The 12,600-nt window shown below is 49.6% G+C and overlaps 6 protein-coding genes across 6 annotated transcripts; 4 read left to right on the forward strand and 2 right to left on the reverse strand.

The window, feature by feature from the left end:
* The first annotated feature begins 664 nt into the window (after positions 1 to 664).
* Positions 665 to 3,009, forward strand: LDX57_000718 (SAE2 C-terminal domain-containing protein). Its single transcript, XM_046082363.1, has one exon. The coding sequence runs from the start codon at positions 672 to 674 to the stop codon at positions 2,886 to 2,888; it is 2,217 nt and encodes a 738-aa protein (XP_045938320.1). The 5' UTR covers positions 665 to 671; the 3' UTR covers positions 2,889 to 3,009.
* A 118-nt stretch (positions 3,010 to 3,127) lies between these two features.
* Positions 3,128 to 4,531, forward strand: LDX57_000719 (peroxisomal membrane protein PEX16; the record flags this gene model as incomplete). The annotated part of the gene is made up of 3 exons (XM_046082364.1): positions 3,128 to 3,343; positions 3,416 to 4,349; positions 4,408 to 4,531. The coding sequence occupies exons 2-3, from the start codon at positions 3,682 to 3,684 to the stop codon at positions 4,529 to 4,531; spliced, it is 792 nt and encodes a 263-aa protein (XP_045938321.1). The 5' UTR covers positions 3,128 to 3,343; positions 3,416 to 3,681.
* Positions 4,532 to 4,826: 295 nt separating this feature from the next.
* On the reverse strand, positions 4,827 to 5,876 carry LDX57_000720 (ribonuclease H2 catalytic subunit RNH201; the record flags this gene model as incomplete). Its single annotated transcript, XM_046082365.1, has 1 exon — positions 4,827 to 5,876. The coding sequence occupies one exon, from the start codon at positions 5,874 to 5,876 to the stop codon at positions 4,827 to 4,829; it is 1,050 nt and encodes a 349-aa protein (XP_045938322.1).
* A 471-nt stretch (positions 5,877 to 6,347) lies between these two features.
* On the forward strand, positions 6,348 to 9,877 carry MIF2 (Cupin domain protein; the record flags this gene model as incomplete). Its single annotated transcript, XM_046082366.1, has 4 exons — positions 6,348 to 6,621; positions 6,680 to 7,882; positions 7,949 to 8,197; positions 8,274 to 9,877. The coding sequence occupies 4 exons, from the start codon at positions 6,348 to 6,350 to the stop codon at positions 8,477 to 8,479; spliced, it is 1,932 nt and encodes a 643-aa protein (XP_045938323.1). The 3' UTR covers positions 8,480 to 9,877.
* Positions 8,860 to 10,174, reverse strand: LDX57_000722 (tubulin-folding cofactor B; the record flags this gene model as incomplete). The annotated part of the gene is made up of 3 exons (XM_046082367.1): positions 8,860 to 9,197; positions 9,264 to 9,483; positions 9,905 to 10,174. The coding sequence occupies 3 exons, from the start codon at positions 10,172 to 10,174 to the stop codon at positions 8,860 to 8,862; spliced, it is 828 nt and encodes a 275-aa protein (XP_045938324.1).
* Positions 10,175 to 11,163: 989 nt separating this feature from the next.
* On the forward strand, positions 11,164 to 12,239 carry TRM9 (tRNA (carboxymethyluridine(34)-5-O)-methyltransferase; the record flags this gene model as incomplete). Its single annotated transcript, XM_046082368.1, has 3 exons — positions 11,164 to 11,274; positions 11,345 to 11,469; positions 11,765 to 12,239. The coding sequence occupies 3 exons, from the start codon at positions 11,164 to 11,166 to the stop codon at positions 12,237 to 12,239; spliced, it is 711 nt and encodes a 236-aa protein (XP_045938325.1).
* Positions 12,240 to 12,600: the final 361 nt, after the last annotated feature.

The raw sequence follows: 12,600 nt of genomic DNA on the forward strand, positions 1-12,600 counted from the left end.
GAAGATGCATCAGGTGGCTTGCAGCTTGCAAAAAGAGAATATCATTTGGACATACCGCTGGCATAGGAGTAGAGTTGTTGTGGGCAAGAAGGACAGTATTTGAAGTAAGAGTTCGTCGCTTAAAGCTGAGATCCAGTCTGCTTTTTCAACCCGTGCCACACGTATGCGCTTTCGCGCAGGATGGTGGTTATCATCGTCATGGTTACATCTTTTCAACATTCTGCGACAATGTCCATTTTGATCGATCAAGGTGAAGGAAGATAGTCCCGCATACTCCGTAGCTACTTCAGTAAGTCGCCAAGGTGGTTGGTGTGGTTCGAGAGGTTAAGGTGGCTAAGGTACTGGATAATTACGGAGTAAGGCGGAGTGGGTCAAGCCGACTGCCTTTCCAGGTTATCTCGCTATCCGGTAATAAGTAGATATTCTTCTTTAATCACTCTGATCAAACAGGGTCAATAGAGATACTAATTCTGAGTTCATACTAACACAAAGTTTCTAGGTATAAGAAGGTGTCTGCCGGATCTTTTTATAGACCGCCTTCGTCTCTGTGTAAGTCTGCGTAATATACTTACTTACCGTACCGAGCTAGTACTGTACTGTACATACACACTTATCAGTCGCGTTCCTACGGAGTAGAATTAGAACTCTGGCGAGCAATCACCATATCACCCATGGACGTTCTAAAAAGCCTTCATGCATCTGTTGCTCAAACATTTGAGAAAACATTCGATGATGCATATAGAGATCTATATGCCGAAATCAAATCTCGCGACTGCAAAGTGGAAGAGGCCGAAAAGAAGGCCAAATGCGCAGAGGAAGCCTGGGTTGAATCCGCCGCAGAAGCACGGGAACTAAAACGTGAAATTGCCATCCTACAAGGAGAACTGGCGCGGAACGATGTCAATGCAGAGGACACGCAGGTCTCTGCTGACCAGATTTTTAAATTGAAAGAAACATTCTCACCTCAACATATTCTGATCTTTGGCGATACCCATGCTGGTTTAGACACCGGCTCCGATTCGAAGCCGAACGAGATCGTCAAGGATAAATATGCCGCATTGTACAATGAGTTCATGACTCTGATTAAAGCCACCGATGGTCTTAGACTTCAAATAAAACGCCAAAAGAGGAAGTTGACGTATTGGCGAGAGTGCCTCGATCGAGAGAAGTTTACTCTTGTGCTTGATGGGATTCCCGTCAAGTTTGAACGGAAGCAATCGACTGTGGGTGAAAGCCAGCTCCAGAGGCCAAAGAGATGCCATGAAACCAAACTGTCGTCCTGTGCTGCTGAGGGATCCAAGAAGGCTGGCTCGAAACCTCGTTCAAAACAATCCAGCCCCCAGCCAGGTGGTCATTATGGCATGGCATCTCCGAATCCTCAGGATAAACAGCCAAACCAAAGTCTTTTACCGTGTGAGCCCGTCGAGGCCTGCAACTCGATTTCGACACTGTCTGCGGCTGGCAATGAATTGAACAACCAGAACGCTTGCTCCAAAGCAGACAACATGCGAGAGCCGAGCATATCCAAGAATAGGTGTTTGGAACTGTGCAAATCGTCTTCTGGAGTCCCACCATCCGAAGATAGCGTGGTGGACAGTAAAAGAAAAGTCTCAAATCTCAGAAGTGAACAGATGTCGCCTCACCCTACAAGAGGGCCGTCGCACCAAGCTGAATCCCATCAAATTGCGGAGCTCAGTAACAAAAACAACAAGCCCAATTCCCCACAGGAGAGGCAATATAACACGGGTCTACATCACGAAGATACGTCGCCAACCGTCCTGCCGTCGTCGCTGGGTGGAGCAGACAATAATTTCCGTGTATCCGTCGCAAATCCAGGATCTTCCAGTCACCCAACATATGATCCGCTGCATATCAACCCGAGAAGCGATTACGACGGTAGCGCAGGGTCGGGGAGGAGGCATGAGAAAGTAATGGGCAGATCTTTGAAACATGCATTATCATCGTTAGCCGAGGACGGTGATGAAGTCGTCCGTAAGCGACGCATGGGAAATTCGCCACGAGATGCCTCATCTGGGGCTAAGTGCACTCAGTTTCATTTCAGCGAGGATGCCGCTATCACTGAGAGACGGTTGCATAATCTACTCGAATCACCTCTGCCTCCTAGACCCTCGTTACAACAGCGCAAAAGCATTCAGATTGAGGTTGACGGAGAACATAGTCATCAACATAAGGAGCTAGGCCTTACAAAGTCGGTTGATATTGACGTATCTTCTAGCATACGACCCACGCCAGCCCAAGGCGAGGAAACCCAAGTGCCACGCGCGCGATGCGAGCTTCCAAGTGACCCCTCGTTCCGAGCAAATGACTGTGAAGCCAGTGAGATGCACCCTGGGGATGAGCCTTATCGAGCTCGACCGTTGCGACGGCTCGATCTAAGCCACTTTAAGATCAACCCCAATTACAATCAAGGACTGGACTTTGCATATGACGATGTTGTTCGTAAGAGACACGAGCGTGATTCTATTCAGGGCTGCACACGCCCGAACTGCTGCGGCCAGAAATTCCTTGCTATGGCACGTCTTGGTGGGCTGCCAACTCACCAAGAGAAGTGCCCAAGCGAAGACAGAGAAATTATGGAAGACTTTCTCGGGGAAGAGAAGGGCATAATTGACCGGATGACAACTACGGAATACCAGGATATCCTTCACGAGGCGAAAGCACGGCTCATGGCCAATCAGTACGGGCGACACAGGCATCATCATCAGCGGCCCTCCACACCCCCTGGTTTCTGGCGTGCAGATATGCCTGACACGCAGGAAGTGGAGTATGACCGGGAAGAAGCCCTCAAAATGGAAAGAGAGAAAGTTAAGGAGCGATATAGGCAAGCTATGCGACCTGGGGGCTTGTGGAAATTTGCGGACGAATGAACTCGTGCTGGGTATGCCACATACTAGAACGCCCAGTATGTGTTTTCAATAGACGTAAATGCTCATAGACCTACGCTTCAGAGCTAGCTTATCTTAATGAGACATTCTGCATGGTCATGTCCACAAGCAGTACATACCTACTATATAACCTCGGCTTGTTTTTCTTGGCATATGTAGTGCACGTGCTCAAGGGGTATCTACCCGCTCAATCACTCCCTCCGCTATCTGTTGCATTCATAGCCACATCTGGTCGACTAGTTGTAGCCAGCACCAGTATCGCAGGTCGTTCAGTCGTTTGGGCATGGATTCCACCTGGAAAAATGGTAACGCAATACAAACGGCGCTTTTACAGCCGTCCAAATGGCTCCCTCTTTATGAGGACTTTGTGACCAAGAACGCTAGCTCTGTTGGCCAAGTAGAGTCGGCGCTGAGGTCTTTGACCTATATCATACCAGGTTAGTTCCAAAACTTGCTCATGGACTATTCACACAAGGAAAGGAAGGCTCACTCATTGCTCTCCGACGCAGGACGATACCGAGATTCGGAAATACCGTCAGAATGTGGTACGTCGAAGGGTCGGTCCTGAGTACACGGTGATTCGCTCTAATTTCATGATTATGCAGTGCACTCTGGCGTACAGATTCTATCATTGTATCATGACTCTCTCGTTGCTCGAGTTATCTCGAGGCTACCGTCCACAATACCCCGGCCCACACCAACTCCCCATTCCCGGTATACGAAATATTGGACATCCAGTTCAGCCCTCTATCACAGGGTCGCCTTGACTCTTCAAATGATACAATATACAGAATTACTATGGGAGATGGTTGCGCGACGCCGCGGTGAAAAGATCCGTTGGAGAGTGGTCGCGATTATCGAAGTCATAAAAGCAATTTGCCGTCTATTCTTACTTCGTCTAACGAACTCCCGGCCTCTAGTCAGTCCTCCTTTACCCGAACGTGAGGTCGACCCAAGATCGTTGGATGGGGAGGAAGAAAATGACTGGAACGGAATGCAGACGCCAGAGAACGAGCGGCTTTCCGACCTGGGCTGGACTATGCCGCGAACAGGCTTATCGCTCCCTTCTCTTCCAGATGTGAATGACGTGTCCAATTATCTCATTTCTAAGGTTCTCACGGCCGATGACATCAAACCGCCCAAGGCACTCTTGCATCGCGTTACCGGTCATGGTCATTTAGCGGAAGTGCTCTATATTCTTCGACCGGTCTTGTATGCTTTAGCGATGCAACGGTGGAGAGGAGACAAGAAGAGTTGGAGGCCATGGCTGATTGGCTTCGGCATGGAGTACGGCTGCCGACAGCTTGCCAAATCTGATTTCAAAGAAAGGGTCGCTGGTGGTCTTCGCGGACTAACAGGCCTTGAGCGCGAGGAACTAAGGAAACGGGGATGGGCTATGGGCTGGTGGTTCTTCCGTGGAGCGTTCTACGAGAACATAACCAAGTATGACAACTTCATTCGCCCCACTGAGAGAATAAGACATGATGCTAACGCCGAATAGATCCTGGCTGAGAGGTTTAACCGGGAAAATGAAGGGAAAACCTATACTTGATCTGGTTGGAAGCGTTGTTGAAGACTACGAATATCTGTGGGATAATTACTATTTCTCGACTGCGACGCTATAGCAGGCTTGCGATTCTCTCGTTTTCGACCCACGAGGTTTACGCTCGATGGATTTGCCCGCTTACCGTTGTAAACCTACGTCACAAGCTACTTTAGATACCCAATTTTGAACCGCTGCCCACTTTCTGTTTACTGTCAACGTAGGAGACAAAGGAAGAAACAGAACGCAAAAGACACGGAAAAATATTAAGGTAAGGTTAGAGTAAAAGGGAGAAAACTAGTTGTGTATATGCCAAAGGTTATCAATGAGGGGTATCGTGATCATTCATCCTAGTTATTAGATCTCTCCGTTCTCTCTCAGAGAACCTCTGTAGGTTTGCTTCCAAACCATTGCTCAAGTTCATGGGAATTTGCTCCCCCATTACCACCAGAGGACGACGACAACATGAATTCCTTCAAATGCGAATTATTCCCATCCACCGGCCAATCAACCTTAGACCCTCCCTTAAGTTCTAACAATTCCTTCGCAGTACCCCAACTGAAGCGGCATTCATTGCCCCATCCAAATATGGGGTCCATGTTTCCTCGAAGCCAGCGAACACACTTTGAGTCGGATGGGTAGCCACTACCCCAGCTATCTGTAGCATTTTCGTGTGTAGTTTTCTCGGGCTCCTGGGCCATCGATACGTTATGATGACATAACTCTAGTGCAACGTCTCTAGTTACTTTCGCGGCGACACTCGCGGCGCTAACGCATGGATATAAGGAATCAGCCTTTTTAGCAACAGTAATCCTTAGAGAAGGGAAGATGCGCTCCAGCTTCTGCTGGTAGACTGCGGGGTTGCCGATTGTATCAATGTAAACCTCTGTTATATCCACCTTTTTGACTTCAACAATGTGTCGAATAAGCTCAATAGTAGCATCCATCGCTTGTGCGTTTAGGTTGTAAGCCCCTGCCCCAAGGCGCATCATGCCAGAGGAGATGTCCCGTGCGGAAAGCAATTTGGTCGCCCAGCCGCATGATTCGAATAACGGCGTGCCCGGGGTGCAGAGCGTCTGCATTAAATTGGCACGTACAGCGGGTGTAAGGACTTTGCTGTCATCGAAACTATACTGTTGAGCCAGAAGGGGGTTGTGGAGATCATGTGGTACATAAAATGCACTGTATACCATTGGCCCTAGAACGGGGCCTCGTCCAGCTTCATCGACGCCCAAGACATAATGTTTGCGAGAAGGCGGTTCCGTCGGATTGGAGCTTTCAACTTGAAGATCCGTTTCTGGAGGGCACGGTGAGTAGTAGGCGTAGGATTCTCCGGCGAACACTCGGGCGCGATCTATACTCGGAGGGACGAAGAGACCGGCGGGAGCGAAGGCCTCCAGGGAGTGCGGTTCAGTCGGTTCCCCCATAGTTCCCCGGTATGAAATTGAAATGAGAGGATTATTATTGTTATTTTTTTTTTTTGGTCCTTGAGTCAATGGTGTGAGAAGCGTGAAGGGTGAAGGGGAGAGAGCAGGAGAAAGAATCTCCTCTGCGGGACGCGTCGCAAACCGTTCCAGACTAGCGGCGCTTCGGCGCGTTGTTGGTCGGCCGCCCCGTCATGAATTCCCCTTCTCATTCCCCTCCGTAGCGGCCGCGGCCACCAACTTTCCGCCTTGTCGCCTGCCTTCCTCCTGTACATTTTTCCCCGGGCCAATTCATCCCAGCTTGGTTTCTTTCTCCATCTCACCCTTCGTTCCCGAGATCCCAGGATCCCCATACACCACGCCCATTTTCTGGGCTTTCCTTGACCCAAACTCCGATCAATTCGTCATCCCGCATCTAGCCCCCTCGATCTTGCGCAACGATGGCTCCCCGTGGGCCCGCGAAAACCCGCGACTATGACTATTCAAATGTTGGCAAAGCCGGAAGGTCAGTCTGCCCCGTCGTTTCTTCTCCCAAGCGCTTGTTATCCCTTGCCTCGGAGGCTGATGGTGGATGGCCCTGGTTGCAGGCGTACCGGGATCACTTTGAAAGAAGGCAAGCGCGACGAGCATGGAATGGAAGACATTGAAGGGATGTGGTCATCCCCGGAAAACTCACCCTTGCGAGATAATGGCGCCGACGAAAGGAACGATGCCTCGATTGGCTCGGACGGGATGTCAATGGACGAGGGTACGTATTATCCTTCCCACTGTCGCAATGTTGCCCATGCTCAATCATTCAACCGCAGAGAATGCCCCCGACCCAGCCGATTTCCTAACCAGTGTCAAAAGCGCCCGTGGGCCTTACCATCTCCCCCCCGTCGCACGCTCTCCCATCAAGTCCGGTCTTACCGGGTCGCCGCGGAGAACCCCCGGCTTGCGATCCTCTCCAAGCCCGCAGCGTGACATTCTTTCCTCTAGCCCCTCCGATGGTAAAGGGCTTGGAAGCGCCGCGGGAGAACCACGACAAGACATTTCTCCACTCACTAATCGCTCCGTCAATACACCCTCCTTCCACCATGCAGCCAGCATGCGAAACAAAGCGAACAAAGCATCGGAACCGGCTTTGGCGGCGGCCTTTTCGGACAGTGATGCGAACAGCCAGTACAATGGAGACGAAAACGCCGATGTATTTGAGCAAATTCAAAATGACTTTGCCGACGGCTTCGAAACCAGTGACAACCTTCTAGAAGATCAAAGGGAGGATGTGAGGCAGGATGCTTTGAACCTGGACCCAAAGTCAGCTACACCTGAACCACACCCTCAGAGACAGACGAAAACTTCTACCAGGAACAGAAGGACCGGGAGGAACGAAGAGATCCGAGCCGAGGGAATTGCGCAACCCAATTCAGCTGAGAATCAAGACTTTTCGAAGAAGAGGAAGCGCCCTGGAAGGCCCCCAAAGAGCCAAGCTCAACCCAATCCTAAGGATGGTAGCGAAGAGGAAAGACCATCAAAAAAGACTAAAGCACCAAAGAATACGGTTGACGAGCCCAAACCATCTGGACACCCCCAATTGGACAAGGTCGTTGAGAACTACGTCAATCGTACAGGACCTTTGAAGGGGCGAAGCTTGTACATCCTCAAACGGGAGGCGCCAACAGATAACAGCACTACTCACACACGATCAGGACGTGTATCGGTCAGGCCTCTTGCATACTGGAGAAATGAGCGATGTGTATACGGCAACGGCGAAGCCGCGGAGGGCCAGCGATATCCTCTTTCAACTATCAAAGAAGTCATTCGGACAGAAGAGCCTGCATTGGAAAAGCGGAAAGCGAACAACCGGCGACCATCTGGAAAGTCGAAATCGAAGAAGAAGAATCATGAGGACGAGTCGGACAGTGAAGAATACGTCGATACTTGGGAGAAGAACGAAGGTGTTTTGCACGGATATGTGAGGAAATGGGATCCCGAGGTCCAAACTGGCACGGAAGACGAGGAAGTTGTCGGTATGGTTCCCCCCTTCTCCTCCGTCACAACTTGACCGAACATGCGTACTGATTGAGTACGAATAGATATCGCCTATGCCCCTTCTGGGATCGAGACTCGAGACGTGAAAGGCTCCAAGTTTCGATTTGCAAAACTTCTGAGTTCCCCTTTCTTGGGATCCGGAATTGTCGAACTACCTCCAGGGGGAGTCAAAAAGCCCAAGAATTCAAAGAAAATGCACATGGTGTTTTACGTCTGCAATGGCCGAGTGCAGATAGACATATCTGGTGTACAGTTTAGTGCGGGAAAAGGCTGCGTCTTCCAAGTTCCACGAGGTAACTTTCCTCCTGTCGCTTGTTTATTAGTCTTGGAAACAGAAATCGCTGATCCCTGTTCTCACTTGCAACATAGGAAACTACTACAGCTTCGCAAACACACACGGCAAGGATGCCCGATTATTTTTCACGCAGGGCTGCGTCCCAATGGATAAGGACGACTCCGCCCCTGAATCCGCGTCCAAGTTAGAGACCATGGAGGGGGATGCTGCTACCCCGATCACCCGGCCCAGTGGTCCTGGAAAAGGCAGGCCAAAGGGCAAGCAGAAAGGCAAAAAATAGTTCAAAGTCTGCTTTAATGAGTCCATCTCAAAGGCTCCTCTCTATTTGCAATAACAGCGGTTAGTTGATATCGTGATTATTACCTGCACTCATTTTGCCGAATCTTCATGCGAACCCACATTGATGTCCATTATGGGGTTTTCTCAATTCTAGCGATTATGTTACGTGGTCTTTGGGTCATTGGTGTTTTCAAATTTCCATTGCTTCCTCCATCCTCATCCATTCTGAAATGTATCTTAAACGACTCCAAAGGGCATGGGACCTGCTCACACCCATGCACTTTGAAAGACGTTCTCTTCTGTATCGACAGTTTGATGACAAGGCTTTTTTCCCCCTTCGCCTTGTGCCAATCCTTGATCCTAGCGCGAGAGTGGTGCGGCCTATAGTTCCTCCAGGTCGCCAAGGTCGTCGTCCAGGTCTAAAGGGGGGAAGTCCCCTACCTCAATTTTGTCGGGTTTCACAAACAGACCAGACTTGCTAGGGCAGGTGAAGAAGCGTTGCCCGCCAACACTACCATCATTCTTTCCCGTAGGTTCATCAAGTTCAATCCCTATCCACAGGGGAAGAGAATCATCAGACTCTCCCCCGGAGGACCCAGGCCTGACATTCACTCCGGGATAGGGAATAGTGGGCACAGGGCCAACAAAACGGATAGTGCCCCTACGAATATGCGGCGGCGATGAAGGCAGAATGATGGCACGCTTAGAAACAGCGATTCCTAAGAGTAAAAGCCGGGGTAGTCAGCATCACGGACACATACTTTTGAAACTGCCTAGATCCATACCCCTTTGTGCAACTTCCTCGGCGTCCTGTTCTGCCTGTCTCCGCATTGATTCCTCGGGCGTTGAAGCATTTGGGTCAAAGCGGCCTAGTTTCTGGTTTCTTTTCCAGGCCAGGACCGAATTTGGCAGGGACTCGTAAGTTTCTGTAGGGAGGACGTATTTTTCCACGGATGAGAGATCGTTGAAATTGGGTCTTGCGGACTGGGGTCTCGAATCATGGACCTGATCCGTTGATTAGTTTTGTGTTCCAACGATTCCAACAAATTATACACGTCTGTTGCTCTCTCTCTCTCTCTCTCTCTCTCTCCCTTCCTCTTTCCCTCTCTGTTTCCTTTTTTATGCTAGGCTTAAACGTATATAGGGTTTGTTTGGTGGGAAGCAAGAAGAATGTTTACCGCCGGTTGAATCCTCTCCTACGAAATCGACAATGAGAATGCACGGCGGGGATCACTCCGAGTGGAGTGGTTGGGTACTGCCGCAGACCTGTATACCTTTCGTGTATCTTTTGTGCGGCAAGGCAACTAGATACACCGAGTTGGAGAATAGAAGCGGGGGAAGGAAGAAAGAATTGGTGAGGGAACAGTCCCCAGGGGGAAAAACTGGAGAGCAAAAGCCTAGACGACATAGGAAATAGATACCATACCTCAATTTCACATCCCTTTACCAAGCCCCAATCGCCGATGACGGTGTCATCGCCATCGATCCATCGACCGGGCAGACCGGGCGATTTTAGATGCAAACGTTGACTACCGGGTGGGATGCCAGTCATGGTTTCCAATTTAGACTTCAACTGCGTGACAGTCCATGTTGGAGTGATGCGGCGCTCATTCTGGAATTGAGAGCCTGCATTGGGGCCAGCAGATGGCGAAGTGATGATAACAGCGACATCTGCCGGAGTAGGCTGGAATGCCATTTCTGCTTCTGATCTTGAAGCTATACGGGTTGTGGTTGGCGTGGCGGAATATTAGTATGAGAAGTTTGTGTCTGTCCAAGAGTTAGACCGGTTATGAATGGGCCAGAATGGGGTCACACAAAGGGGTGGAAACGAGAGAAAGTCGCTGGTCTCGAACAGAAAAATAGGATGATAGAACTTTGTAGGCCATTTCTTTCCCAAAAAGTCACGGACAAGGGGTGGTTTTGGGAAGATGAACCAATTAGGTAGCCAGATGAGAAGATGTACGTACTCACTGGAAATAGCTAGCTACACTTTTTGAAGCCGAGTATATGATGGAGACTTGATAAGAAGCGAAGAGTAGAGAAGAGGCGTCGTAGTTTACAACTCGTGATCTACACCCGTAGTTGAACAGGTAGTGCCATTAGTCAGCGCTGATTTTACTTAACTCATTACGTCGTACCGAGGTCTGTACAGTTCTGTGTACGGAATGGGTGTGCATTGTTTACTGTAGGGAGGGTAGGGGTGATATCCAAGTCATTGGAAATGAGGGTCTGGTGGCATTCTTTCTCCGTTGGTATCGATTGACACGTTTCCTCTCGATAACTATAGGTATCTACCTAGCTAATGTAAGGATTCCATCGAGACCGACCACTCGGAATGGGCCAGGAAAATCTCCGAGATGCATCGGTATGCGCATAGGCTATTATTGTTAGAACCTTATTTCCATCGGTCTCTTCGATCAGATGCCCGAGAAGGATGCCGATAGATATAACGACTCCGTAGGCGTCCAGGTAGGTAATGTATGTAGCCATCCTCGGAAGAGGTTCCACGTGGGGTGTCTTAACACATCCGATCCCTCCTCTCACCTCTTGTCACCTCGTTTCTTCTTCCCTTCATTCTTCGCATAACCTGGACACTAACTGAAGGATTACCCACAAACCAGGGACGAACAGCTCAGATATATAATGCTTGGATAAATAGGGACATCATCCAGATTAACGGCAACAATGCAGTCCGCAGAAGCTGCAATCAACCAGCCCAATGATGAATACGAAGAAAAGAATGTCCACGAGGTGTATCAGCAGATCGCGAATCATTTCTCCGCGACTCGTTACAAGGTGAGTACACTCTCCCTGCCTAGACGATCGAGGTATCCTTTGCCTGGTTCTTACTCACCAATACTGGCAGCCATGGCCAATTGTGGAACAGTTTCTCAAGGGATTAGCTCCAGGTGCGATTGGTTTGGACGTGGGATGCGGCAATGGTAAATACCTGTCTGTGAATCAGGATGTTTTTATCGTGGCTTCCGATCGGTACGTGTGATGTCTACATTTCTCCGGAATTCCCAAGCATTTCCCTATCGGCGCATGTGCTTCTTGATCTCTTTTCTTGCTGCGGCCCTTGGGGGGGGAAAAAAAAGAGCGAGCCCCTCTCTCCACCCCGCTATTCCCATCATCATCTCTTTCTCTCTCTCCCCCCCTAAAAACTAAATCGTCATAAATGTGTTTATTTTATTTCTACCAATATATTCTCGTTTTAGTGTGATCGACATGACTCTTGGAAAAAAATTCGTTTCATCAATGTTTCGCCGTTGACCATTGTGGCCAGGTCGGAAAATCTCGCCCGAATCGCTGTAAAACACCAACCGCATTCAACAATCGTCGCGGACATTCTGAATCTGCCACATCCAGATTCGTTTTTCGACTTTGCCCTATCAATTGCCGTGATCCACCATTTGTCCACTCCTGATCGGAGGATTCAAGCTATACGCGAGATTCTGCGCACGTTAAGGCCTTCCAAACCTAATGCACCTGGCGGAAAGGCTCTTCTCTATGTCTGGGCACTAGAGCAGAAGACCAGTCGAAGGGGTTGGGATAAAGGCGACCAACAGGATGTGATGGTTCCGTGGGTTTTCAAGCAAAAGCCCTCCGAAGGTGATTCAGGTGCGCAGCCGCAAGTATACCATCGGTACTACCATCTCTTCGAGGAAACGGAGCTAGAGCGTGATATCAAAGCGGCGGGTGGTTTTGTCCTCGAGTCAGGTTATGACAGGGATAATTGGTGGGCAATCGCGGCTCGATAAGACCCGGAAGCGTCATGACGGGGGGCCCGGGATCCTGTCCTCTGGGGCCTCATGCTGACATCCACTTCCGCTCATGGAAACAGGAGAGCCGTGGGAAGAAGGCTTCCCATTTGTCTTTGGGAATCCCACGCAAGAACAAAAGAAAGGAAAATCCAACAAAAACAATAAGGAGAAATCCTCTCCCAGAATGAAGGCATACCTCCAACCAGCGCTATGCAAAATCGTAACAATGCAAAAAGGTAAAAGCAGGGAAAGCAAGAGGCATAGACATCATCTTATGGCCCGCTAAGGAAGAGTTCGAGGGGGGAGACCAAGATGTGATCCCAAGTGACTGCCGCTCAAGTCTAAAGGATGTCCAATC

The sequence above is a fragment of the Aspergillus melleus genome, assembly GCF_016097325.1.
Source record: "Aspergillus melleus strain CBS 546.65 chromosome Unknown contig1, whole genome shotgun sequence".
In the NCBI taxonomy this organism is placed as follows: domain Eukaryota; kingdom Fungi; phylum Ascomycota; class Eurotiomycetes; order Eurotiales; family Aspergillaceae; genus Aspergillus; species Aspergillus melleus.

Coding starts and splice junctions, on each gene's coding strand:
- LDX57_000718 (XM_046082363.1), top strand. CDS start 672: ATGGACGTTCTAAAAAGCCTTCATGCATCTGTTGCTCAAACATTTGAG.